This window comes from Leopardus geoffroyi, chromosome C3, assembly GCF_018350155.1.
Source record: "Leopardus geoffroyi isolate Oge1 chromosome C3, O.geoffroyi_Oge1_pat1.0, whole genome shotgun sequence".
Lineage (NCBI taxonomy): Eukaryota > Metazoa > Chordata > Mammalia > Carnivora > Felidae > Leopardus > Leopardus geoffroyi.
The window spans coordinates 58,787,662-58,815,661 of NC_059338.1; the positions used below are offsets into that span (position 1 = coordinate 58,787,662).

Sequence of the window (28,000 nt, forward strand, 5' to 3'; positions counted from 1 at the left end):
GCCTCTGCATATGCTGTTCCTGCTTGCCTGTACTCACTCCCCTTCACCTAATTTACTCATACTCCTCCTTCAGACCTCAGCTTAAGTGTCTTGTCCTCACGGATGCCGTATTTAGCCCCCTACCAGAAGACATGAAGACTCACTTTTACGTGTTCCCCAATGAACCCTGTTATTTCCTCTCTTATAACACTCACCACACTTAGAGTTATCTTTTCATCATCTGTCTTTACTGTTAGATGAGGCAAAGCAGAGTAGTTGTGATCACAGATGGCAGAGTCAGGCTTAGGGCTGGATCACATTTATAACACTAAGGCACACTTACAGTGGGTAACCTCAGACAAGTTTCTTAATCTCCCTGTGGAAAATGAGCGTAACAGTACCTATGGTATAAGGTCGTGGTATGGATTAAGTAAATGAGGAAATAAAAATTGCTCAAAGTAATGTTTGCCACAAAGAATATGCAATGTAAGTGTGTCTGCTATTGTTATTATTACAGTTAACCAACTCTATTATGATTATTAACACTGTTATTGCTAATCAACACTATGTTCCCAGCACAGGGAGCATGCATCCTAGTGTGAGCCCAGTACTTGCCACAAGTAAACAGATAATTAAATATGAGTTGAATTAATGACACAGACATACAAATATGGCTCCATCACTTATTTCACTTGTCCTTCTATATTTCTTGGGAGTCTGGGTTTCTTCATCAGTAAATAAGAATAACATTAGTACTTGTTGTATAAGAACACATGAGATAGTGCATGTAAAATTCTTAACACAATGCCAGTCACACACTAAAAACTCAATAAATGTCAGTTATTTTTATCATACACAGTTCTGAGTTAGAAAACAATTTAACTGGATATACAGACAGATACTGATTTGGTTAGCAGGAGAGGAGAACGAGTGAGCATACAAATATGCTCAAAATGAAATAGGGTTTAACTTTCAAAAGAACAAATGTTATCACTAACACGAAGAATCTAGACTTAATAGTTGAGGAAAGGGAGACTAACTGCTCCCTTCTAAGCAACGAAGTGCTAATTAATTTTTTGGAATATAAAAAATCTAGAATGAACTCTAAGTTCACCAGCATTTTTTTTTTTAGAATTTAAGATACAGTATTTACAAATATACTCCAGTATGATGAATACTGAATTTGTACTTTCCATTACTGCAGCAGGCTTCAGCAGTTTGATATTTATTTAACAAAAATTAGAACTGTCAAAGTACATTTAATGGAGATCTAAAATACTACTTGAAGTAATACTGTCATGAAATTACTAAAATGAAACTGTAATTTGGTGACAGTGTATGACCTTAAGGGAAGGCATGACAGGTCCCATTTTCCCATCTCCCACCTACCCTAGTGGAGTCAGTCAGAGCTGTTTCACTGGTTCCTGGTAACCCACAAGTCTCATCCTCTAAGTGAACGTCTTATGGACATCGAAAGAAGTCTGCTTTTGTGCATATACACAGTGGAGAGTTGAAATTTGTATTTCTAAAGCTACAAATTGGTGTCTGGCAGGTGCACAATCGCCCACAGGCCTAAGTTTCAAACGCAACAGCATTATCAACTTCCCGGATGATTGTCACTGTAATGGATATACAGCAACTTGCTTTAGTCACGGCCACACTTTAAAACCCAGGCAGAACAATTTTCTTATACTCCGTCAAAAATTAAAAGTTAAGGTCATAGGTTTCTTCCATTGTTTTAAAAGGGGGATATCACTGGCCTAAATATTTTTAACAGAAAATAATGTGTTACTTTTAATAATGTAAGTAGGCACGAGAAATATACGCCAGAAGAGGATTATTTTCCTTATGATACAGTAGGCATTACATAATTAAAGATATAAATGAAAAGAAACACCAGAACTACTCATTAAAACGCTGTTCAAACTAAACACAATGCACAGGTATCATTGTGCTTACTCAAAAGGAGTTTCTAATTAGCACAGAGAGGCTGTCAATGTGTGTACAAAGCCCTCTATTTGCAGGATATTGGAAAGTATTTTACGATAGGATAAAAACAATATGCATGTTGTACACTTATTTCCTTGACATTTTGTTTCTTAGGAAAATATTTTGATAAAAGAAAAGAACTATTGGGGCAACCAGCAAATAGGCAGCTTGCATTGATGACTCTGAAGGTTTAGCCTAAATATACTTTTATTTAAAAAATGTTGGGGCGCCTGGGTGGCGCAGTCGGTTAAGCGTCCGGCTTCAGCCAGGTCACGATCTCGCGGTCTGTGAGTTCGAGCCCCGCGTCAGGCTCTGGGCTGATGGCTCAGAGCCTGGAGCCTGTTTCCGATTCTGTGTCTCCCTCTCTCTCTGACCCTCCCCCGTTCATGTTCTGTCTCTCTCTGTCCCAAAAATAAATAAACGTTGAAAAAAAAATTTAAAAAAAATAAAAAATAAAAAAAATAAAAAAAAATAAAAAATGTTGTGCTTCTGTCAAAAATTCAAGATAAACAAAAACAGTGACTGACCAACCAATGCAATAATGTGTATATAAACACTGAAAGAAAAAAAAAAGTCTTTTAGTGAAGCAAATCCACTACAATTAAAAAAAAAATTTTTTAAGACTTTAAGTAATCTCTATCCAACATGGGGCTCAAACTCAGTACCCCCAAATCAAGAGTCCCATGCTCTACTGACTGAGCCAGTCAGGTACCCCAATTTTTAAATTTTTATTAGTAGCATTTTAATCCTTGGTAATCCCCCCATATAAAGAAATCTATGGACTACGGTGGGATATCACACAATAATGTGAAAGTACCTCAGGGCTTGTAAGATGAACATTGTCAAATAAGTATGAAACTGAATTATCAATTAAAAAAATGTAACAGTGTCTCTTTAAAAGTATGAATAAGAAACTTGAAACATGATTAAATAATCCTTAGAGATATATTCAGAAAGAAAACCTATGAACTTTACTTTTCCTGTTCTACAGGGTAAAGTGGAACACAAGAGTCTTGACAAAGATTAAAACGTGAAATAATAGCATTAAGGGGACATCAACTATTCCCTACACCTTTAACCTCTCGGACAAAGATTCTTTCTTATTTTATCAGCGTGCTCCATTTGGAAACCACAACCCCTCTCCCAGACATTACCTTTCCTCTACCTTTGCATTCTTAAATGAGCTTATGGAAAGAGTCATCTACGTGCTAACGTTTCCGCCTCCAAAAGAAAATCATTCTCCTCAAACCACTGCTGTCTGGCTTCTGCCCCCACCGCGCCACTCAAACTGCCAGGCCACGGCAACAACGGGTAAGCGGCCTCTGACCAAAGCCCAAAACCATCCCTCAGTCTTTGTCGGACGTGACATCGTCGCTTCACAGGTCACTGCTGGGCAGTTCCTCTTCGAACTTTGCTTCCCCCCCCCCAACCCCCCCCCCCCCCCCCCCGAACTTGGCATTCTTTCTGCCCTGCCAGTTCCTCTGCTCATTCCTTTCCGGTCTCCTTGGCCGAATCCTCTCCTCTGCTTGCTCTTGCAGGGTACACTCTCCCCTTTTCACTTGACCCTCGTTTCCTCGACAGTCTCATCTACTACCACGGTTTCAACTGCTATCTGTAAACTGATGATTCCTAATTTTTATCTCCCCCTCAGACCTCTCCAGTGACTCCCAGACACATATATCCATCTATCTGTCCGTAAGATTTCTCAATTTGGATAGCTCAGTGTACTTAAACATATCAAGAAAATCTCATGTATCTTCTCCCCCTATAACCAGCTGTTTCTCCGGAAATCCCCATCTTGGTTGATGGTATCGCTCTCCATTATCCTATCAAGATACCTGGATATGGTTCTCTCATTCATTTTTAACCACTCAGTCTCAAGGTGCCATCAATTCTGTCTCTCAAATATTGACAAAATCTGTCCATTTTTCTCATTTCCTACCTCTAATTACCTTAGATTGGACCCCAGAGCGTCTCTCACCTGGACTATTACAACAGCCCCTTACATGGTCTTGCAGTTTTCAATCTTAACCCCTTCCAATCAACCATCTATAATCGTGCCAAAATCATCTTTCCAATACATAAATCTGGTTCTGCTTCTCCTAAGGCATCCCACTACTTAATAAAGTCATTTAGTTACTCATTTAAGCAGATATTTATTGTTGACTGTATAACAGATATGGTATTAGGCATATCTGTATCATAGTGTATTAGAGTCGATGAAAACAACATTTAGAGAATACAGGGATGAAACAAATCCTCAAACTGTATGATTACAAATTGTGACAAATGCAATGAAGGAAAACAGGTCACAAAGAGAGTAAGAGGGGAGAATTACTTCAAATTAAAATGTCATATTATCGGGGCACCTGGGTGGCTCAGTCGGTTAAGCGGCAAACTTCGGCTCAGGTCATGATCTCGCAGTCTGTGAGTTTGAGCCCCGCGTCGGGCTCTGTGCTGACAGCTCAGAGCCTGGAGCCTGTTTCCAATTCTATGTCTCCTTCTCTCTGACCCTCCCCCATTCATGCGCTGTCTCTTTCTGTCTCAAAAATAAATAAACGTTAAAAAAAATAAGATTCTCTCTTTCTAAAAAAAAAAAAAAAAAAAAAATGTCATATTATTTTTAAGAAAGGAATTTCTGAGATTTGATAGGTAGAAAGCTGCTGTAGGAGAAAAGGACTTTTGGTAGAGGAAATAGCATACATAAGAGTTTTGAGAGGGAAAGGAGTAGAGAGTGCTAGAAGAACTAAAAGCAGACCTATCTGTCAAAAGCTTAGTAAGTGAGAGAAGGGTGGCCTGAGATAAGTTTGGGGAGACAGGGGCCGGGTCAAGTCTACAGTATGGACTTGGGTTGTTTTGAAGGGCAAAGGGACACAATTAAAAAGTTTTAGGTAGATGAAGGACATGATTAGATTTGTTTTTAAAAGTTGACTCTGGCTGTTGCTGGGAACAGGCTGCAGCCTGAGTGGGTATGAGGAACCCAGCTGAGAGGTTATCATATTAGTCCAGATGAGAAAGATCGTGGTGGGCAGTTTCTCTTAATGTTTACAGAAGTTATTTTTAGGTAATATAAGCCTGTAATGTAGAAGTCCCCAGTACTTTTTAAATGACGTAATCCTGGGGCCCTTAGGTGGCTCGGTCGGTTAAGTGTCTGACTCGATTTCGGCTCAGGTCATGATCTCACGGTTCGGGAGATCAAGCCCCGCGTCCATGCTGACAGCACGGAGCCTGCTTGGGATTCTCTCTCCCTCTCTCTCTCTGCCCCTTCCCCCTCCCGCATTCTCTCTCTCAAAAATAAATAAATAAACCTAAAAAAAAAAAAAAAAAGGATGTAATCCTGCTAAACAAAAAGGCATGTAAAAAAAAAAAAGCTCAGGGTTTAATTCATTTGGATATACTGTTCATCATTAGAACGTTTCTAATTACACAGTTCATTGATGATAGTCTAATACGATATAGCTTCTGCCAAACCTACTCAGTATTTGCCCTTTTATATAACACCTCTCCTTATATGACTAACAGGCATATCATAGTTGACATGGCCAAAAAACAAAGAACCTCTTGATTTCTGCCTCAAGACTAATTTACCTTAGTTAAGTGGCATCATCATTCACCCAGGCATTGATGCCAAAAATCTGCGAGTTATCCTTTCTTCGTCTCTTTCTGCCATATTCCATACCATATGTAAATTAAGTACCAATTTAACTGAATAAAATATTCAATATAATCTATGGAAATTACTCTATGTGATTAACAGAATATGAATCTGGCCACAACTCTCTGGTAGTGATACACTATTTGCATTCATATATCCTTACAAAAAAGATTTTTGATTAGAGAGCAGTTTTAAACAGTAGTACAATATATTATAACATGGTGATATAATTGTACTTTACCTTAAGGGAATTATTCTTCACTGTTAATACCTTTACAATAAATGCATACAGACAAAACATGCTTAATTTCTTAGTTCTCAAATTTCATTTACCAACTCATTCATCATTCATGCAGTCTCAAGAACAGAAACACCCACAGCAATAGTGGTCATCTCAGGTCTAGAAAGAATAATTTAAGATCAGAAGTAATTTGTTTTAAAATTAGTTTCTGAATATGTCTCCAGGAAGACTGCTAAAATCAGATCTGTTTCACACTAAACAGGTACTTCAATAACATTGAAGTTCCCAAATACAATTGGCAAATGAGGCACCCTATACGTGTCAACTTTCAGCCAACTAATAGCTTATGGCCTTAGAGCTAAGTTATTTTTTCCCAATTTTTTGGAAACATATTTATAAAATATAGTAGAGAGAGGATGCATCTGTCTTCTTAGAGAAAAGTATTATTTAAGTTATCCCGGACAACTTCACATCATTGGTTTCTACCAGCTGCATCACAATACATTTAGAATAACCCAGGGAATTCGGAGGTACAACAGTAAAGTTGCTTTCCCTAATTCTGAACGGCCTGTTTGTTTCGTTTTTAGAGTCTTTCTCTTTCCATCCTTCTTTTCAGCTTCCCCTTCTCATGGTCAGAATGTCTTCCTCTACCAATCCATCTCTGTGCTGTCCTTGATTGATGTGCTAGTAATAAAGCTTGAAAAATAAGTCACCTGGCTCATCAGGCTGTGCTCAGAGCTTTCAAGCTGATGTTATACTCTCCTACTTCACACGTGCCAAGTACCTGTGGACACTATTTTCCCTACAGAATGAGATCATAATTGTATTCCTTATAGTTAAAGCTATCAGTAGTCTGACCACTGGATAAGTGACATATTACCATAGTCATTTGGTAATACAGAATAATAGTATGTTCAAATAACCTTTTCTAGGTCAGCCACTAGGTAATATGGTAACCTCACCCCACAGTTCTACACAGTTTTATGACACCTCAGCTTTTAAAGGCAGATATAGCTTATATCCATTACAATATTGTTATAAAAAGAGAATTTCAAGATGGCATAAGGGGCCAAAGGTAGAAATAAACTGAGTTTACGTAGAAAATAATCCGCACAGGCCAAGGAGGACCTTTATGCACAATACCACGTAGGGCAATTTAGCCCACAAAATACTGACTGTTAGACCATAATCAAAACGAAATGCTACGAAAAAGTGAGAGAGAGAGAGATTGGTTTATGCATCGCAATAAAACTATGGGTGGATGGGCATAGCGCATCTCCTGTTGCACGCACCCTGCTGCTCGTCAAGTGACATGGATCCGAGCTGTTTGTTAACCACAGAAGAAGGAGAATCTGAAACAAAAATGAGATTTCAACTTAAAAGTAAGCAGCAGAAAACTGCACAGCAATGTCATGATCAACTCTAAGCTTAAGAAACAAATGTATAAGGGCAGAGAACAGAAGTAAGTACTGTGGTATATTTCCCAAGCAGTGAGTAAGCGGGGCCATGTGCTTCAGACAGGTTATTCCACGCAAGCACTTAGCAAACTAAGAATGAGCTGAGGAAATATTCTTCTGCTTCCATGCATATACCTTTTGTCAAATTCACTTAGCACAGGCACAAGGTACAAGGTAGATAAAACAGAACTAGAGTTATCTCTTTCACTAGACGGAAGACTCCTTCCCCTTCTTAAACCCCTTTCTGGCCCCTTACAGATGGCTTTCGTTCTGGACTGGAGGATTCAAAGCATGAAATGAGATGCTCACTACACTCTGCTAGACGGTGGGTATTGCACCTTGAGCTGAAACAGGAGCTCAAGTGAAGACGTGAGACAAAGAAAATGGTTTGTAAGAGAAAACTTCAATGAAGTAATCGCCATGACAGAAACACAGATAATTTTAAAAACTCTAAGATATGTTGTGCATATTAAAACTGTAGTCTGTGGAAGCCTTAGTTTTTAGGGGCCTGGTGGGAAAAGGAAAAGAGAGGAAAGGAACAGGCTTGCCAGTCTGGGCTTCGTGCTTTCCACCCCGGCTTCAAATAAAACATTTAATTTTTCATCCTTTTGATGCGCTGAGTTTCTGTGTAAGAATTTGTTCTATAAATGGGTTCTATTGTTTGGAAAAGGCAGCATGATAAAATGGAAAGAGCACTGGTTTGGAGTTAGTGAGTTTTGATTCTAAACCTGGTTCTGACAATAATTAGCCGTGTGACATTTTTAGATCTAAGCTTCTTTCTTCCTGGCCATCCTAGGGACCTAGTAACTTAAGCAAGGCACCAGGGAATAGGAGGTGGCTACTAAGTCCTGGCTTGGGTTCCAGTGTCCCAATGGGGCTAGAATATGTGGATAATAAGCACAGCTCCCCCCAAAATGTAAGATTAATTCCTAGTTTCTAATATCCTGTGTTCCAGTACTTAGCAAATGTTAACAAGACAAAAACCTTGCACTTTTGGATAGTCACCAGTTTCTATTCATAATGGCATTTTATTCCCCAAAAGTAGATAAAATATCTTGAGTTGAGAGCGTCCTTAACTTAATAGCTAAGAAAAGTTTTTCAGTATATCCTGATTGCTTCAATTTGTACATTTAACAGTCTAAATCTTGCCACTAGGACCACTTCTATCAACTTTAAATCGTCTACCTTCTGATACGTTTGCTCAGAGACTTTTGAATTACTAGATTTGGATAACGCATGATCATCATCTGAATGATAGCTTTGGCTTATCCTTACTTATCACCTCTTCATCAGAACATTCAGTTCATGGGGGCGCCTGGGTGGCGCAGTCGGTTAAGCGTCCGACTTCAGCCAGGTCACGATCTCGCGGTCCGTGAGTTCGAGCCCCGCGTCAGGCTCTGGGCTGATGGCTCAGAGCCTGGAGCCTGTTTCCGATTCTGTGTCTCCCTCTCTCTCTGCCCCTCCCCCGTTCATGCTCTGTCTCTCTCTGTCCCAAAAATAAATAAGCGTTGAAAAAAAAAAAAATTTTTTTAAAATAAATAAAAAAAAAAAAAAAAAAAAAAGAACATTCAGTTCAACAAATCTGCACAACACAAAAAAGAAAGAAGAAATGATAGGATTTCAATCAGTTCCTGAATCTCTCCATGCTTTGCTTTCCTTTCTAAGGTTTCTTCTCATTTATCCATTTCAGGGATAGATACAACATTCCTACCTATGTTGTTTTTCAAGAACAGATAAGATGGTTTTTAGAAGACCAAAACTGTATTCCTTAAAGAAAAGCTGAACAAAAATTTGAATCACAGTGAAGTATTAGAAAATCCTCCTAGAAAGCGTTTCATGAAATATTTTTTGTTATATTTGTGTTTGTTCTACATTTCATTGTACTCTCATTTATAACTAAGAACACTCAGAAAACTGTCAGCTCTCTAGGTAATCTTTTTTTCAAATATTAAATTTTTCCACAAACATTATGGAATGTACAAATCTTATGAAATAAAGACCATCTTATTTAATTTGATAGATAAAAATTTAGGAAAGAGTATGTCTCTAAAAAACCCATTAATGAAAGATCTAGAATGCTATTATCTCCTCAAAATTATATATTTTCAATCTCTTTAATGATTTAAGGTATTTAAAAAGTTTACATTAAAATAGTATTAAATGAAAAGGGTTTCCTCACTGGTTTTATATCTGTCACAATACTGTACGTAGCTGGGGAATTATTTGTTGTTCCTTCCATCTTGAAAAACCAATCTTTAAGAAGAAATCCTTCTTGATCATTGTTTTGTTCTATTTTCAATCTTGGGCACCATGCAGCTGTTTTTTGGAAGGGTTATTTTCCTGGCACATAAACATGTGAAGTGACATGTTTTCATACCACTAGATATTCATAAATACAGTACCCATAACTTCTAACTTACAGAAGTACTTCCAAATATTAACACAATAAAATTAGTTCAATGCTGATTGTGTCAGTATGTTTGCATGTTCTACCCCATTTGGCTGTGAAATAAATATCTTCCAGAAAGCACCCATTACATAATAAAAATCAGACTAGGGCGCCTGGGTGGCTCAGTCGGTTAAGCATTTGACTCTTGGTTTTGGCTCAGGTTATGATCTCACAATTTGTGAGTTCGAGCCCCACATTGGGCTCTGCGCTGATGGTGTGGAACCTGCTTAGGATTGTCTCTCTCTCCCCCCCCCCGCCCTCCCCCCCCCCCCCGTCTCTCCTTCTGACCCTCCCATTGTGTGCTTGCTCTAAGATAAACTTTAAAGAAAAAAAATCAGGGGCGCCTGGGTGGCGCAGTCGGTTAAGCGTCCGACTTCAGCCAGGTCACGATCTCGCGGTCCGTGAGTTCGAGCCCCGCGTCGGGCTCTGGGCTGATGGCTCAGAGCCTGGAGCCTGTTTCCGGTTCTATGTCTCCCTCTCTCTCTGCCCCTCCCCCGTTCATGCTCTGTCTCTCTCTGTCCAAAAATAAATAAACGTTGGAAAAAAAAAAAAATTAAAAAAAAAAAAATCAGATCATATGGTCTCATAATAATTTATTACAAAATGCAATATGGTTGGTTCACTTATTGCAAGTGTTTAGAATTATTAGTTTTAAGGTAGAGATAAGCTTTAGGCTAAACTCATTCAATGCTAAGCTCAAGGTGTCTCATGGCCAATTTCTGTGTATTTCCAAAAAATTTGTGTTTTGGTCTCGAAAAAACTCTTTAGCCCCTTGACATCAGAATTTTCTCCAGTGTAGACAAAAATAAGGAATTATAGTCTTTTAATAAGATTTTTATTTTATTTTATTTTTAAGTAGCTCCAAACCCAACATGGGGCTCGAACTCAAGACTCCAAGATCAAGAGTCGCATGCTCTACCCTCTGAGTCAGCCAGACTTCTGGGTTCAATTCTGGCTTTTCCACTCAGTAATACCGTAACCCTGGACAACTCATTTAACGTCTCTATGTCTCAGTTTCTCCATCTGTAAAATGGGAATAATCACAGTATCTACCACATACTATTCTTATGAAGACTTAATGAGATGATCCATGTAAACTACTTAGCACATAGGAAAGGGTCAATTAATGTTACTATTACTTGCCTCTTATTCAGAAACATGATATTGAATGAAAAATAATGATAGGAAGCTGTTCTGAAAAATATGGAACGTGTTCCCATGACTGAAGTTCTAAGACATTCATCACTGGTGTGCCCAGATTCTGTCATTCAATGTAGCCACGGATGCTTATAGAACGAGACTGACATCATATCTGAGTTACTAACTACAGCTTATGCTATAAACAGTAAAACAAGGATCAAATGCATCCATCTGAGAAATGCTACACGTGACTGTTGTCACGGACAGTGGGGACTAGATGTTGTGTAGAGCCTGCTTGCACAGGATCGGGTAAGTGCTGATTTTTTCCAATATGGCTCAGTTTTGAAAAGCCCTTTTTCAAAAATAATCACCAATATTGTATACCCTCTCGGGGTATAAAAATTACTTTTTTTCTTTTCCAATCAGCAAAACCGTGCCATAAAGTGAAAAAACAGTTCCTACCTGACCCCCTCTAGGCTGGCTCCATGCTCCAGTGGGGCTCTGTGGTGGTCGAGCCAGTACAGCAGACTCCACAGGGTGTTGTCACTCTGAGCAGGAGCCAGCAACCCATGACTTCAAAGGACCTGAAATGGAAAAAAAGAGTCGGGTTTAAAATCAGCAATATGCTGACTGTCTCTGCCATAGCTGTTTAGGGCATTCGTCTTTAGAGCTCATTCAAAACCCTGAATGCTGTCAACTGTGTATGGCTGTGATAGGAGGTAATTGTGAGGTGGTAAGTGGAAGATATTATAATTAAGACAGCCCATTATTATGTGTACTGCTCTACTTAGGAATACAAAAATGTTATACCATATTGTCTACCCCATACTTATGTCATCTCTGTAAATTACGGCAGGCCACACTATCTAAATAAATCAGTAATTGGGAAACTGAGACACAAAGCAGCCAAATGATCAGTCCGAGCTCATCTAGTCATAAGGCCAGGACAAGAATCCAACCAGTAATCTGATGAAGGCAAATTCACCTCTTTATGATTGAAAAAAAAAAAAAAAATCACTGAAAGCCTAGAAATAAGTTATGATGTTTTTTTAAAAGCCTAGGAAATAAAAGGCACTTTTTAGTTTAGAAAAATAAAAATATTTTATTTTATTTTATTTATTTTTTTTTTCAACGTTTATTTATTTTTGGGACAGAGAGAGACAGAGCATGAACGGGGGAGGGGCAGAGAGAGAGGGAGACACAGAATCGGAAACAGGCTCCAGGCTCTGAGCCATCAGCCCAGAGCCCGACGTGGGGCTCGAACCCACGGACCGCGTGATCGTGACCTGGCTGAAGTCGGACGCTTAACCGACTGCGCCACCCAGGCGCCCCAATAAAAATATTTTAAAGTAATATATTCTGACTTTGAAAAATGAAATTTTTAGAAATTAGCTATGATGGATCAATTAATGTCCACAATACACAGACAATATTGTACCTAATCATTAAGTTTAAGAACATGTTTTAATAATTGTTATTCAAGGGGCGCCTGGGTAGCTCAGTCGGTTAAGCGTCTGACTTAGGCTCAGGTCATGATCTCACAGTTCGTGAATTGGAGCCCCATGAATTCGGGCTCTGTGCTGACAGCTTGGAGCCTGGAGCCTGCTTCGGATTCTGTGCTTCCCTCTCTCTCTGCTCCACCCCTGCTCACGTTATGTGTGTGTGTGTGTGTGTGTGTGTGTGTGTGTGTGTGTGTGTCTCAAAAATGAATAAAATTATTTAAAATAAAATAAAATAACTGTCATTCAAATAAAATCTATCTCCTTGTTGAATTTCATAAATTGAATTCCTGTTCTGTATTTTTATAATTTGTGTGTTCTAAAAAGATGAATTCTGTATTAAGTTTATTCATTTTTCCTCATATCAAAAATTTACTACATGGACAGAACATACAGATTTTTATTAGTCATCCTCTGTAACAAACTATGCATTATTTAACTTTTCCTTATTTAATTACCAAATAGTGTTCTTATGACATGTGAGGACAGAGTAAAAGTAGCGTTATCAAATGAACACAGGGCATGTCAAGATTAGACTTCTTAGGGTCTCAGATGTCTCGTATGAATGCTATGTTAAAAGCAGATGAGGGACGCCTGGGTGGCTTAGTTGGTTAAGCGTCCAAGTCTTGGTTTCGGCTCAGGTCATGATCTTGCAGTTTCATGAGTTCGAGCCCCACATCAGACTCTGCGCTGACAGCACGGAGCCTACTTGGGATGCTCTCTCCCTCTCTCTTTCTAACTCTCCCCCACTCATGCTGTCTCTCTTAAAATAAATAAATAAACTTAAAAAAAAAGCATGTGATACAGAGGAAGTATTTTACCTTATGGTGAAGGGAGCAATACACACTGACTGTTAGCCCTAAGGGTCTCTAATATTGACCATGTAAGACAGCTTCAGGGCCCAATAGGCTGTTAAAAAACAAAGTAGAGGGGCCTGGGTGGCTAGGTTGATTGAGCATCCAACTTCAGCACAGGTCATGATCTCACGGTTGGTGGGTTCGAGCCCCACATCGGGCTTTGCGCTGGCAGCATGGAGCCTACTTCAGATTCTGTCTCCCTCTCTCTCTGCCTGCCCTCCCACTCGTGCATGCACTCTCTCTCTCTCTCTCTGTCTCCCAAAAATAAACATTAAAAAAAAAAAAACTCAACAAAACACAACAAAGTAAAGATAACACGTTTCTCAACCTCAAAATGGGCAAGGTGTCTACTTTTTAAAGATTACCACAAATAGACTGATTACCAAACTAGATACTACTTAATAAGAAATCTCAGAGTTGGTAAACAGCATCTTATTTCAGAGACTACATAATCACTCTAAAGCTTATTGTTTTTAAAAAAAATCTGTTTCAATTCAAACTGGTAAGCTATATATGAAAGGATGAATCTAAAAAATATTGTTCTAATGTCTACAATGTACATTTCTTTCCTGCTAATGTAGACAGTTTTATTTTATACTCAAACTCACTTTAATATTTGGTTTGTCACCTGCTAAATTTCAGTATTTTAAAAATATTTAAATATATGTAGGAACACTTTAACTTCCTTATTGGTTTTTATGTTGCAAAATTTTTACTTTTGAAACACTTCAGCTAGAGTTTTATGCACAGCACAAAATCATAGCAAAATGTCTCATGATTAAATGTCATGACTGTCATTTAATCAAGTTTTCCAGTCAGTTTTAAGTACAGGAAAAAAAAATGGTCAGAGACGTCTTTCCTTGGCTGACAACACTCAATTAAAAATGAGGCTCGGAATCTGTTCCAAACATCACACCTATATTGCAGTTACTTAAACCTATTTTGTTTCACCACGGTATTATATAATGTGCTTCTGTTATCAGCACACGGTAGAACAGCTATTTATAAAGTGGAGGTTGCTAAGTTCTACCAATATGTAAATGAATTCCAAGTAATTAAATCAGAGTTCTCAAAGTAACGAATACCCCACCTCTGCAGGGTGGCAAAACAAAGTAGTACATCAAAGTATCATAATCTCATTTGTGGGAGACCCTGGACACACTTAGTTCCTAAACAAAGATTTGCACAGCACCTACTACGTAGCACTCTAGGACAGGCTATATAATACCTATCATCCACCTTGAAAGAATTAAACTGGCAAACTGTTTTATGCTATATAATTCTTCCCACAAACATTTGTGGACTATCGTGAGCTTCCTGGCCATGAAAGAACTGGGCCATTAAAATGCTCAAAGAAAGAGAGAGTGGCACGGATTATCACGGTCATAAAACTCCCATGAGTTTTATAGCATAAGACTATTCTGGCAGGAGACTGTAGAGTATTTTTGTTGTCCTATATATCAGAGAGTTGATTATGTACACAAGGAATAAGTAGGCAGATACTGAAAACTTGCAAATAATCACAGAAGAGGATGACTGAGTCAGCAGGCTAGCTGGCCAAACGACACCGTAATTCTAAAATCTAGCACTACTATCTTCCCAGGAATACTGGCTAATGTTCAAAGGAGAAACAACAGAAGAAGAAGAGGAAGGGCTAGGGGCCAATAAACACAGGTATCATTTCAGCATGTATGAAATTTCAATAGAAATGCCAAAGCAGGCTCTGAATTCACTAGGTTATTAGAAAGTAGCTCATTAGCGTACACGTAATAAACATCTGCCCCTTTGCAGAAATGTCACAAACCAAATAACGGATTATTCTACATTCAGCTCTCCGGCCAACACCGCTGCCGCCCGTGTTCCTCTAGCCGCGACGGGGAGCGCCGGATGCGACAAAGGCGGGGAGAAGCCGTAAGCGCCATCAGCTCTTTCTGAAGGGCAGGGCAGCGTCTTGTTACACAGCAGCAGTGTTAAGACACCAACTCTACCAGCCGCTCGAGGACACTTGACGTTAATAACCTGAGGCACGAGGGTCCTGGGAAGAGCCCTCGTGAGAAGACTGACCGGAAGGAGGCTGCTGGGCACGCGCAGCCAGCTCTTGCTGCCTCTGCTGTTCGGCCCTCTTAAGCCTCAGTTGTTGCAGGCGCTTACGGAGCAAAGCTATCTCAGGCCCCCTTAAAAATTCTGACACAGATAGGGAAAAAAAAAAAAGGTGAAAAGATAGTAATAAGAGACGAAATGGTAAGAATCTGTTACATATTAAAGAGAGAAGGGTATAAAGAAAACACGTCTCATGGAGGAATATTAAAAACAAATTACTCACGAGAAAGAAATTACTGATCATCACATTAGGAGATACACTATACACACTTACGTATTCAAATGCGTCTATTTAACCACAATGAAATGAATTACACACATATAGTCTCGAAGGATATTTAAGTAACTAAATAGAATGAAAATAAAGTCTTCCGTAAGCAAAACATTTAAAAATATTCCTTTCGTCACTAATTTCATCTTTCTATAACAAAATGATATTACGAAAAATCAGTAACTATCAGTTATCTAATCTATATACAAAATTGCTAACTTCGATCAGATAATAAGGAAAATTCAATTAAAATTATGAAAAAGTTATGTATTTGTAAACAGTTCTTGGAATTTATTAATGGAGGGCTCTTTAAAAAAGTCAAAGTTACATAGTTTTCAGGCTGAATAGAATTGTCATTTACTTTTTTTCACCTAAAAAATATTTACATAATCTTCAATATTTTCTTAAAGCAGCGGTCATAGATAAAAGTAGAAATATAACATAGAATTCTGCAGATACATTTGAGTGCCTACTACGTATGAGGCATCGTTTTAGGCTCGGGAGAGAAATAAAACACTGAACAAAATAGTCCCTATTCATGTGGAGTGTATGTTCCGAAAGGAAGAAAGACATCAGTGAACTCACATCACACACATATATGTAATACACACGTAGGTGCTCGTGTAAAGCAGGGACAATTGCTGTGAAGTAAATTGGACAGGGTAAGATGAGGGGAACAGAGATAGCGGAGGAGGGGTTGTTTTCCGTATGATCACCGAGGGAGGCTTCTCTCATAAGATGATTTTTGAACAGAGACCTCAAGGACTGAGGCAGAAAACCACATGGGTGCCTGGAGGAAACGTTCCAGGTGGAGGGAAGAGCGAGTGCAAATGCTCAGAGGAGGAGGTGTGTCTGGGTGGGGGACATATCACAGGCAATGGCAGAAGAATTTACTGATAGTTTAGATGCAGAATGATCCCCAAATTCTGGGCCTACGTAACAAGAAAAAGAAGAGTTTGTCATTTATTGTGACGGGGAAAAATGAAGCAGCAGGTAGTAGCAGAGGGAAGAGGAGAACTAACAGATAGCTCAGTGGAGAACTTGAGTAGGGACTGACTGTAACACTCTAGAATTCACTAATAAATTGGATGTCGCTGGTGATGTGACTTGAAGCTACTGCAAGTGCAAGTGAGAATAAAGAAGTCTAAGAACTGAACTCTGGGACACTGCAGCGTTTAATAGAAAGGAGAAGCCGTGAGTAGGAAGGAGAAGCCAGTGAGGAGGTTGGAGGGAGCAGCTGTGTCAAATGCTGCTACTATGACAAAAAAGACACCTAGAATTAACCACTGGCTTTTGCACCTTGGAAGTCATTCATGATCTTGACAAGCTATTTCAGCAGAAATCACAGGGGCCAAAACGCGACTGGAACAGGTTCCAGAGAAAGAGGAGGTAATGGAGTAGAGACACAAGGCACACATATACTCTTTCCAGATGATTTGCTGCTAACAGGGAACAGAGAGATTGGACGATGGCTGGGGGGGGGGGGGGGGGGGGGGGGGGATAAAGAGCCCAGGGAAGTTTGTTTAGTTTGGGAAATAACACATATGTCTGTGTGCTGATGAGCAATGTTTAACTGAGGGAAGGAAGAAAGAGGACACATGAAGAGAAGGGGGCAAATGCAAGAATGCTGTCCCCGAGCAGCCCCAGAGACGAGCTGCAGTGGTAAGCAGAGGAAGCGGCTCTAAATAGGTCCAGAACGACTTCACCACAACCGAAGGCAAGGCAGAGACGCAAGGGCTGCTGACTTGATGGTGGCGGCACAAAGAATTCTGTGTCTCTTGTTGACGCTGGCAGCAAATTACACAAACCCCCCGACGACTTCTAGCCTCGTTTACCTGGAGTATAAAGGTGCAAATTTGGTTGTTTCCTGAATCAATCGTGCCAGAGATATTAACATCTTGTTACCAAGTTCTCTACTTATAAAGAATTTTATTCAGTCAGCCGACTGGCAGTTAAGATTTAGCAAACAATTCAAGTATCATCACAGTCTCCCAATGCTAGGTTCTTCCTAGGAAATTTTCTAGCACCGAGCAGGATGGTATTCACTGACGAATAAATTGGGATGCTCAGTGGCACAGTGCCTTCTTTTTAGGTATAGACATATACCGTATTTATTGATGGCATAACAGCAATGCTTTAAGCAATATAAAGAATTACTGTGCACCCATAAAGTTTGTTATTTTACAATTCAAAACAATTTACCATGAAGAGACTACGTATACATCAAGCTTTGCTAAGAAAACAAAAACCACAAAAAAATTCACCTGACTTCATCATCATTTCAAACCCTCTCTCTGGAGCTGCCAAGTGTTTCATGGGGATAGGAGAGTCTCCATCTAGATCCACTATGTGATGTAACATATAAACAGCGGGCTCTAAGTGCAAGCCCTGATGCTCTATAACTCGGAAAATCAACATTTAGTTAGGATAATGTCCCGAACTATTTATTCAATGCTTCCAGTGCTTTTTAAAGAAGAATTTGCTTCTTTACTTTTAAGACTGGTATTGTGGCTTCCCCCAAGCCCCCGGCTTAAGACAAAAAAATGAAGCTAGGTACAGAAGTTGCCACAGCTAACTAGGAATGGCAAATATTAAATTAAAAATTCCAAACAGACTAAGCAGACTAAACAACCAGACTAAACAACAGTCTTGCTAGCAGGTAAGATACATACACATTATGTCCTTTAAAAAACACATAAACATATAATTTATAATGCGAATAAATGCACTGAGAATTAGTTTTTGTTGACATGAACCAAAATGGAAAGTGAATATAATGAATACTTTGGGGTTGAATTTTAAAAGCAACAAAAACACCCTCAACAATGTGTCAGGAATTGCTTATGGGAAATCCGTACCTCCATCTCCTGAAACGACCTGCCCACTGCCTGTTTTCCGCTGAAGGACTCTGGGCTAATCTCCCCAATGACGTAGTTCCCACTGAAATGGAAGAACAATAAACTACAGCTGACCCGACAAAGGTCCCCTCAGCTCTAACCTCATGTCCTGCCTCCAATACATAGGTTCTTTTGTCCTGGACACTGCATTACTTCTCCATCTAATTTGGTGGAACCTAATCTGCCTGCTGTGGCTCTGTCCTCCACCCCACCTTGCTTCTTGGCCAGGTGATCCTTGTGCATTTTCTCCCTAGAACTGTCACTCCTTTACTGACTTCCAAGTCCCTTTGGTCTCTTCTTTGGTCTCCCCAAAGTGACCATTAACCTAATATTTCCACTTGCTTCTAATCTATATACTGTCTCTACCTCGACTGAGTAGACTCTGGTCTCCTTTAAGGAAGCTGTAATCTGGATATTTGGGCTTTGAAAGATTTGCTTTGCTATGCTGTACAACAGAGCAACTGCTGTTCCCGGTAATTTTTCTACAGAGCTCAATTTAACTGTAAAGATTTCGAACAGACCTAAATAAATGTGTAAATCTGGACAGTTATTTGTAAATAAGCAGGAATTCACACATAAGGCATATCATATATTAAGTAAACTAAATTCTCATTGTCTGAGTGGTCCATTTAATTAGAAGCACACATATCCCTTTGGTGACTCACTTCTCAAGGTGAGACCTCTATGTACTGACAACCCCAATCAATCCAAAGAAACGGCCTTCTCTATACATATTCTTTTATCTAAATTAAAATAAAAACATTTGGGGGCACGTGGGTGGCTCAGTCTGCTAAGTGTCTGACTCTTGGTTTCGGCTTGCAGTTTGTGAGCTTGAGCCTCATGTCACGCTCTGCGCTGACAGTGTGGAGCCTGCTTGGGATTCTGTCTCTTCCTCTCTCTTTGCCTCTCCCCTGCTCACGTACACTCTCTCTCTTTCTCTCTCAAAAATGAAAATGAAAAATAAAACCATTCTCAAAAAAAGAAACAAGTCATAAGTCAATCCAAAATGAACAAAATAATTACAAATTTTCTTCTTCTTTTTTTAAAGTAATCTCTATGCCCAACATGGGGCTTGAACTCACAACCCCAAGGATCAAGAGTTGCATGCTCCACTGACTGAGCCAGCTAGGTGCCCCAAAATAATTACAAATTTTAATAAGTGATGGAGTGCCTGAGTGGCCTGGTTAAGCATCCGACTTCGGCTCAGGTCATGATCTCGCGGTCCGTGAGTTCAAGCCCCGCGCTGGGCTCTGTGCTGACAGCTCAGAGCCTGGAGCCTGCTTCAGATCTTTGTCGCCCTTTCTCTCTCTCTGCCCCTCCCCCGTTCACACTCTGTCTCTCAAAAATAAGTAAATGTTAAAAAAGAAATTTAAAAAAATTTTAATAAGTGCTTATCACAAAGTAAACAGGGCTATAAAAAAACACTTTAGTAAAGAAAGATGAATCTAGCTACGGTAAGAATGAAAGACCTCCTTTAAGTGACACTTGAACTGAGACACAAGGAAAAAGAAGTTGGCTACAATAAGCAGGGATGGAGGGGGGAAGCTTCTCGGTAAGAGAACAATAAGTACAAAGGCTCAGAATCAGAAACAAAGAGGCAGAAGAGAACCTGCCTGGCACATTCAAGGAAATAAAGGAAACCAATGCAGGTAGAGCATAATGATCCCTGGGAATTAAGAAAGTGATATGAAGTGAGGTTGGAGAGGGGGGCAAAACCCAGACCATGTCGGTTCTTACAGACCCACGGTGTAAGAAAGTTTCAGTTTTTTTAAAGTTAGACTTCTAAGTGCAATTAGAAGTCTTTGAGGGGTTTTAAACAGCAAAGTTACATAATCTGATTTAATACTATAAAATACTCATCCTGGCTGCTGCATGGAGAATAAATGATAAGGGAGTGAGGGTAGATACAGGAGATCAATTAGCAGACAAGAAATGATGGTGAGATTAAGAAGCAGAAGTTATTTTAGACACAAACCAACAGGACTTGCTGACGGACTGAGCGTGGGACATGTAGGAAAGCAAGGAATCAAGAATAACACAGACGCTGTTAAAATAAGCAAACGGGGCAGGTGGTTTTAAATTTACTAAAATATAAAATGGCTAATATGGAAGAGATTGGCAGACAGGAAGGACAGGAGGTTAAATTAAGTTTTAGTTTGGACGTGTTAAGCTTAAGATATCCAAAGACAACTAAAAAGAAGGGTCAAATAAGCATTTGGACATAGGACTTTGTAACTCAAAGCAGAGATCAGATTGTCGACATACATTTAGAAATCTTCAACTCAGAGAAGCTATTAAAAGTCACGTGAGGGGCACCTGGGTGGCTCGGTCAGTTGAGCGACCAACTCTTGATTTCGGCTCAGGTCACAATCCCAAGGTTATGGGATCGAGCCTCGTGTTGGGCTCCATGCTGGGCATGGAGCCTGCTTAAGATTCTCTCTTTCAATCTCTCTCCCTCCCTCCCTCCCTCCACCCTCGGCCCCTCCTGCAAGCTTTCTCTCTCAAATTAAAAAATTAAAAAATAATTTTTTAGAAGCTATGTGAATTGATGCAACAACCCCCACGGATACAGAATAGAGCAAAGAGCACGGACTAAGGATTTCTACTAAAATATTCAGAAGTGTAATAGAACAAGAAATATCAACAATGATTACTGCAAACCAGCTACAGTTGATAATAAGAATAAATAAGCAAAGTGGTATCAGATGCGAAGAAAAGAAAGTGTTTTCAGAAAGGAGTGACAGACTATGTTAAATGCAAATGGATTTAAAAACCTGGTAAGATACCAACAGAGAGGGATAAAATTTGGCAAATTTGGCGAAACATAAGTCACTGGTGACTGACAAAAAGTTTCAGTGGAAACGGAGTTGAAAGGCAGACAGGAGTTGGTTGATAAACACATGGAAGATGGTAAGAAAATGGAGACGGTATATGCGAGCAACTCTTTTGAAGATTCTAATTATACAGGAAGCAAAGACACAAGTCTGGAGGAGAACGTAGGATAATTAAGGGAAGATGTTTTTAAGACAGGAGATAATAACAGCTCATGTCTGAGGTGGAAAAGGACCAATGCAACAGAAAAGGCAATAATAATGACACTGGAGAAGAAGCAAAGTCCCTGAGAATTTGGAAAGGGATGGGAATTGCACTGTCTAGCCTTTGACAGGAACAGACACACTTCTTCTCAAAATGTGTCTGCTTCTATCACAGATGCTAGAATGTCAGGAGATTCGAAAGTAGGAAAAAGTGCCCCCCATACCGCCCCACTGTGAATGAGAAGGTTATCGGCTTGGGGATAGGATGAGGGTAAAAGGGGAGTGCTCAAATTCTGGGAGACAAGAAGGTGTGAAATAAACACTCTGGCTAGTTGTTGAGCAGCAGTGTTGAAAGACTGTTCTGACACGGCACGGAGCACCCAGAGAAATGTGTGGTTGTGACTTTCTTCACTACGACGCAGTGACTCAATTGCAGACTAAGAGAAGGCAAATAATTAGGTTCACAGATGGCATTTTGCCAGGCAAGTTTTCATGTTCCCATCGTTCCTTTCCTTCCCCCCAGCAAACGTGACAGAGGAAATACAAGGGGCATAAAGGAAACATTCACACAAAGTGGATCCACAGCAAAGGAGGAAGCATACTTTCCATTCCATGTCTATGCAAGGCCACAGAGGCACGCCTTGAAGATACTGCGGGTTTGGTTCCAAGGCACCGCAATAAAGCAAATATCCAATACGGCAAGTCAACTGAATTGTTTGGTTTCCTAGTGCATATAAAAGTTACCTTTACGCTATTCTGTAGTCCATTAAGTGTGCAACTGCATGATGTCTAAAAAACAATATACATACCTTAACTAAAAATCACTTTATTGCTCAAAAATAAAAATAAAAAAGTAGCCACCATCCGAACTTGCAGCGAGTCTCAATCTTTTCGCCGGTGGAGAGTCTTGCCTGGATGCTGACGGCTGCCGACTGGCCAGGCTGTTGAAGGGCGGGATAGCTGTGGCATCGGCTCTCTTCTTTCACTAATGGTTTCTTCGTAGCAGCTATTTTACAGCATTTTACCCACAGTTGAACTTTCAAACTTCAAGTCTATCCCTCAAACCCTGCCACTGCTTTATCAACTAAGTTTATGTAATATTCCAAGTACTTTGTTGTCATTTCCACAATCTTCACAGCATTTCCACCAGGAGTAGATTCCATCTCTGGAAACCACTTTCTTTGTTCATCCATGAGAAGCAACTCCTCATCCCGTCAGGTTTGACGCTGAGATTGCAGCAATTCAGTCCCATCTTTGGGCTTCGCTTCTCATTCCAGTTCTCGTACTGTTTCCACCACACCTGCAGTCACTTCCTCCACTGAAGTCTGCAACCCCTCCAAGTCACCCATGAGGGCTGGAATCAACTTCTGCCAAACCCCTATTCATGTTGATATTTTGACCTCTTCCCATGAATCATGATATTCTTTTTATTTATTTTTTAATTTTTTTAAATGTTTACTTGTTTTTGAGAGAGTGCGAGTGGGGGAGGGGTGCAGAGAGAGGGGGACAGAGGATCTGAAGCAGGCTCTGCACCGACAGCGGTGAGCTCGATATGGGGCTTGAACTCATGAACCTCAAGATCATGACCCGAGAAGAAGTCAGGTGGTTAACAGACTGAGCCACCCAGGTGCCCCATGAATCATGATATTCTTAATGGCATCTTGAATGGGGAATCCTTTCCAGAATGTTTTCGGTTTACTTTGCCCAGATCCATCGGAGGAATCACTATCTATGGCAGCTAGCCTTACAAAAGGTGTTTCTTAAATAAGAAGACTTGAAAGTCAAAATGACTCCTTGATCCAAGGGCTGCAGAATGGATGCTGTGTTAGCAGCATAAAAACATAAATCTTGTTGTACATCTCCATCAGAGCTCTAGGGTAACCTGACACATTGTACATGAACAGGAATATTTTGAAAAGAATCTTTTTTTCTGAGCAGCAGGTCTCAACAGTGGGCTTAATATTCAGCAAACCATGTATCCAGGCTTGTTCCATTTCTAGAGCACAGGCAGAGTAGATTTAGAATAAATCTTAAGGGCCCTCGGATTTTCAGAATAGGAAATGCTAGCTTCAAAACTTCTCTCCTGCAGCTTCCTCACCTCTCTGGGCCTTCACAGAACTGAAGAGAGTGAGGGCCTTGCCCTGGATTAGGCTTTGGCTTAAGGGAATGTTGTGGCTATGCAGACCACTAAAACTTTCTCCGTATCAGCGATACGCCTGTTATGCTTTCTTTATCATTTGTGTGTTCGCTGGAGTAGCACTGTTAACCTCCTTCAAGAACTTCTGTGTATTCACAACTTGGCTAACCGTTTGGCACAAGAAGCCTAGCTTTCTGCCTGCCTATCTAGGCTTCTGACGTGCCTTCCTCACTGAGCTTAACCATGTCTAGTTTTTTATTTAAAGTGAGAGATATGCGACTTTTCCTTTCACTTGAACACTTAGAAGCCATTTTAGGATTATTAACTGGCCTAATCTCAATACTGTTGTGTCTCAGAAAATAGGGAGGCCCAAGAAGAGAGAAAGAGAGAGCGGAACAGTTGTTTGGAAGAGCAGTCAGAACATACGCACATTTACCGAGCAAGCTCCCTGCCGTGTGTGGGTGGCGTCTGTGGTGCCCCAAATCAATGACACTAGTCACATCAAAGATCGCTAATCACAGATCACCATAACAAACATGATAATAGTGACTAGGTCTGAAATACTGTGAGAATTACCAAAATGTGACATAGACACGAAGTGAGCAAACACTGTTGGGAAAATAGTGCCAACAGACTAGCTCCACGCAGGGTTGCCACAAACCTTCGATGTGTAAAAAACACAATATACACAAAGCACAACAAACTAAAGCACAATAAAAGAAAGTATGTTTGTCATAAAAATCATGGCTCTGAGATGACACTCTGCCCTATTCCTAGTATCCATAAACCTATCTGAACCTAGAAGTGCAGAAGAGACCGGGGGGGGGGGGGGGGGGGGGGGGAGGAAATGAAGCAAAACAGAAAAACTCATTAAGGCCTTATTGTTAAAGTAAGGGATAATCAAAGCTTGCTATCAAAACAATTCCAGGCATAATCTTTAGATGTTACATCTAACATCAAATCATTTTCTTCAACAGCGATACTATCTTCACAACATGGAAATATTCCAATGTTCCATAGTGTGGTCAACCAAAATTCTTTTGAGACTCTACCAGTTAAAACTATTTCCTTACATCTTTAAAAAAAAACTACAGGCAAAGGTGCCTATTAATGATCAAAACAATGATCACATGATCATCACAAATGTTTTTTCTATTTTGATGATTCAAATTGCTACTTAATACTTACATTAAATACTGAAAAACCAAATAAGTCTGAAATGCAATATTAACTGTGTTAAATATCTGTAACAAAAAAAGAAAAATGAAACTCCAAACTAAGTACTTTACTCAGAAGTGTGTTTAAAAACCAGTGGAGTTAGAATTCAGTGGAACATGAATATAAGCCAGGGAATGTTCTTGCTCAGTTTTCCTGATAACTTATAACTGATCAGAATCTTTAAGAATATTTCCAAGAATGCTATTACATTTTTTTTTTTTTTTACCAACTTTACCTGCTCTGACAAACAAACTTTGGACTGATTCTGTCCCTACTTTGCAAACACTCCAAAATATTTTATTTTCCCATAAGCTGAAATGTTAACTATGTCAATTAGAGAGTAGAAAACCTGATTTTATAGCTCTGCTTTAGCTTATTATTACAAATTGTCCACAAGTGTTAACAGTTACATAACTGACTCTAGCTTCTATTTCCACAGAAACTGGAAATGAATGACCAAAATAAGACATACTGATAAAAAAAACTGCCTGCTATAAAACACCCCATATTTGGTGATCTAGTATCAGGTTTCAGAGTGGCAAGAATAAAGTGACAGCTTGTGGCAGTTAAGCTGTTAGAAAATTTTTATAGGTTTTAGCTTAGGCCTGCCAGCTGTATCACTAGTTGCTAATTTTTATTATGTGTCAAGTAAAATGCTTCTTCAGAAGAACCCAAAGAAAAACACGAATAAAATCTTAGTGGTCATTATAATTACATGTACACAGTTAAAATGCCAAATAAATTATATCTGCTAAAAATTACTGTTATAAATAGTACATTCCATAGTTGGGGGGAAAAAAAGTTGAACATGAGGTGTTTTAATACTGAGAGGAAAAAAGTATTTTAGCAGAATTTAGGAATTGACATTTTCCCACTAACATCAAGTACCAAGAAGACAAGGACTTGTTAAAACAATTCTCTTTCATGTAAATATAGGACAAATAATTCTTTTGGTAAGTTGTATATGTTGTTGACAAGAGATGTTACCAAATGCACCACACAGAATGTATTAAAAGTATTTCCGGATTTAAAGAAAAATAATAAGAAATATAAATGCGTTAGAACTAATAATAATTAGGGCTATATTTTCATGATGACTTTAAAACAGACTTAGAACCAAATAAGTCTAGAAATACATTTTGGTCTATAACGGTATATAAAAGTAATCTTAAAGTCAACTGCATTAAACTATGTCAAAACACTATTTGCCCGTACCCATATTTTTTAAAGAATTGTCTTAGGTAAACTGAAGATTCCTGATAATTGTTAAATTCATTCAAGTTAGGCACACTTGAAGCTTGTGTTTATGTTACATGTTCACGTATTACATGTCATTTTGATCATTTATTCTGGCAAGAATGAACTCATGTGATTTAGTATCTTCCACATCAGCCCATAAAGAAGTTTTCATTATCAGAAATCATCAGATGAACCGCAGCCTATTTAATGAGTAGCATCCTCACCAGACTGATGATGTGTATGGCGTCCAGATGCCTCAACAGCCTGCCTTTGTTCGTTGTCTGGAGAAGACAGCAAAGAAGTAGAATGAGGGCTTTCTGTAGAAGATGATGTCGAATGAGCCTGAGCTGACGCTGTAGAGGATGTCGAAGGCTGAAGAAGCTGTTCGGCTGAAGGATCCACTTCCATTGCAGTTTCACCCACTTCCAAATCAGAACTCGATGGGACCGCAGGAAGAGGAGAAACATCTGACTGGCTCGTTCCACCTTCAAAGAACACATGTTAATGCAAATTCAAATACTAACTGCTTTCCAAAACCAACTAGTCTAAACAGATACGTTAAAGAAATACGTGTGTACTGGGGCGCCTGGGTGGTTCAGTCGGTTGAGCGTCTGACTTCACCTCAGGTCATGATCTCACAGCTCGTGAGTTTGAGCCCCACGTCGGGCTCTGTGCTGACAGCTCAGAGTCTGCAGCCTGCTTCAGATTCTGTCTCCCTCTCTCTCTGCCCCTCTCCCCACACTCGCTCACTCTCTCTCTCTCAAAAATAAACATTAAAAAAAATTAAAAACAAACAAGAAATACATGTGTACTTGCACGTGCATGTACATACACACAGATTTGTATAATTTTAGGATATCAAATGCACCCAGTGGTGGTCTGATCCATTTTAACCATATAAGCTGATCAAGAGGGGGGAATATCTATCTACAGAACATTTTTGTTAAAATAATCCACCTTTCAAGCTCAATATGGTACCTTCGTTTATACAAAGCTAAATAATAGCTTGTGAAATGCCTATAAATAACATCTAGTCTCTTTAATTTAAAGATGATGATTCTGATTTAATGACTGGATAATAGGAGAGTGGATTTTATTAATATCTTTCCATTCTACAACATAATGTATTTGAAATATTTAAGAAAAATATTGGGAAGAGTAAAGTTACAAATAGGTCAAAATAAGGTTAAGTTTCTGATTCCTACATCATTAGCAATGTTTTAACCATTAAACTAACATGACTCGGTCATGATTTAAAAAGACTTGAGTGTCTACTATGTGCTATGCTAGGCTTTGTGCTATCTGCAAAGGAATAATTAGGAATAATCAATAAACATTAACAATTTTCCCCAAGCCTAGATGTTATTAAAAGATGGAAAGGACTAATCAAGTTCATATCTTGCAAGATGCAACTGCCACAGAATATGAAACTTTTTCTTTTAATGACCATTGTTTAAATAATTCTTATTTTAAATTTAAGCACAAATATAATAACTCTTAAGCAAATCCCCAGCCTAAGGAATTTTTTAAAAAGTTAATTGAGATGCAGGAGTTAACGTGAATCATTTATGGATAAAAATCAATATAACTTTTTATTTTAGTCTTTTAACAACTTAGGAGTTAACATTCATACTCCTCATTTTTGACAGAGAGAAGTAACTTGCCAAAGATCCCAACGCCAGAAAGTAGTGAACCAAGATATGAAAACGGGTCAGCTAGCACCGGAAACAGCACTTAGAAACCAATGCCTAGGTAACCAAAAGGAGAAACTATTCCATTATATAAACCTTCTTTATCTACAGAGTTTTATATATTTCCATTTTCAGAATGCATACAA

At 39.2% G+C, this 28,000-nt stretch overlaps 1 protein-coding gene across 9 annotated transcripts in view; it reads right to left on the reverse strand.

The window, feature by feature from the left end:
* The window catches only part of DCAF6 (DDB1 and CUL4 associated factor 6), a 135,093-nt gene that overhangs the window by 49,343 nt on the left and 57,750 nt on the right, over positions 1-28,000 (reverse strand). For 2 of the 9 annotated variants that reach the window (XM_045453035.1, XM_045453036.1), the window contains exons 10-12: positions 26,388-26,648; positions 15,331-15,450; positions 7,157-7,216 (exon numbers count right to left, since the gene is read on the reverse strand). In XM_045453035.1, the coding sequence (XP_045308991.1) occupies positions 7,157-7,216; positions 15,331-15,450; positions 26,388-26,648 (441 nt within the window). Of the gene's footprint in view, positions 1-7,156; positions 7,217-15,285; positions 15,451-26,387; positions 26,649-28,000 lie in introns of all 9 variants that reach the window. The other 7 variants (XM_045453033.1, XM_045453034.1, XM_045453039.1 and 4 more) reach the window with 4 other exon arrangements.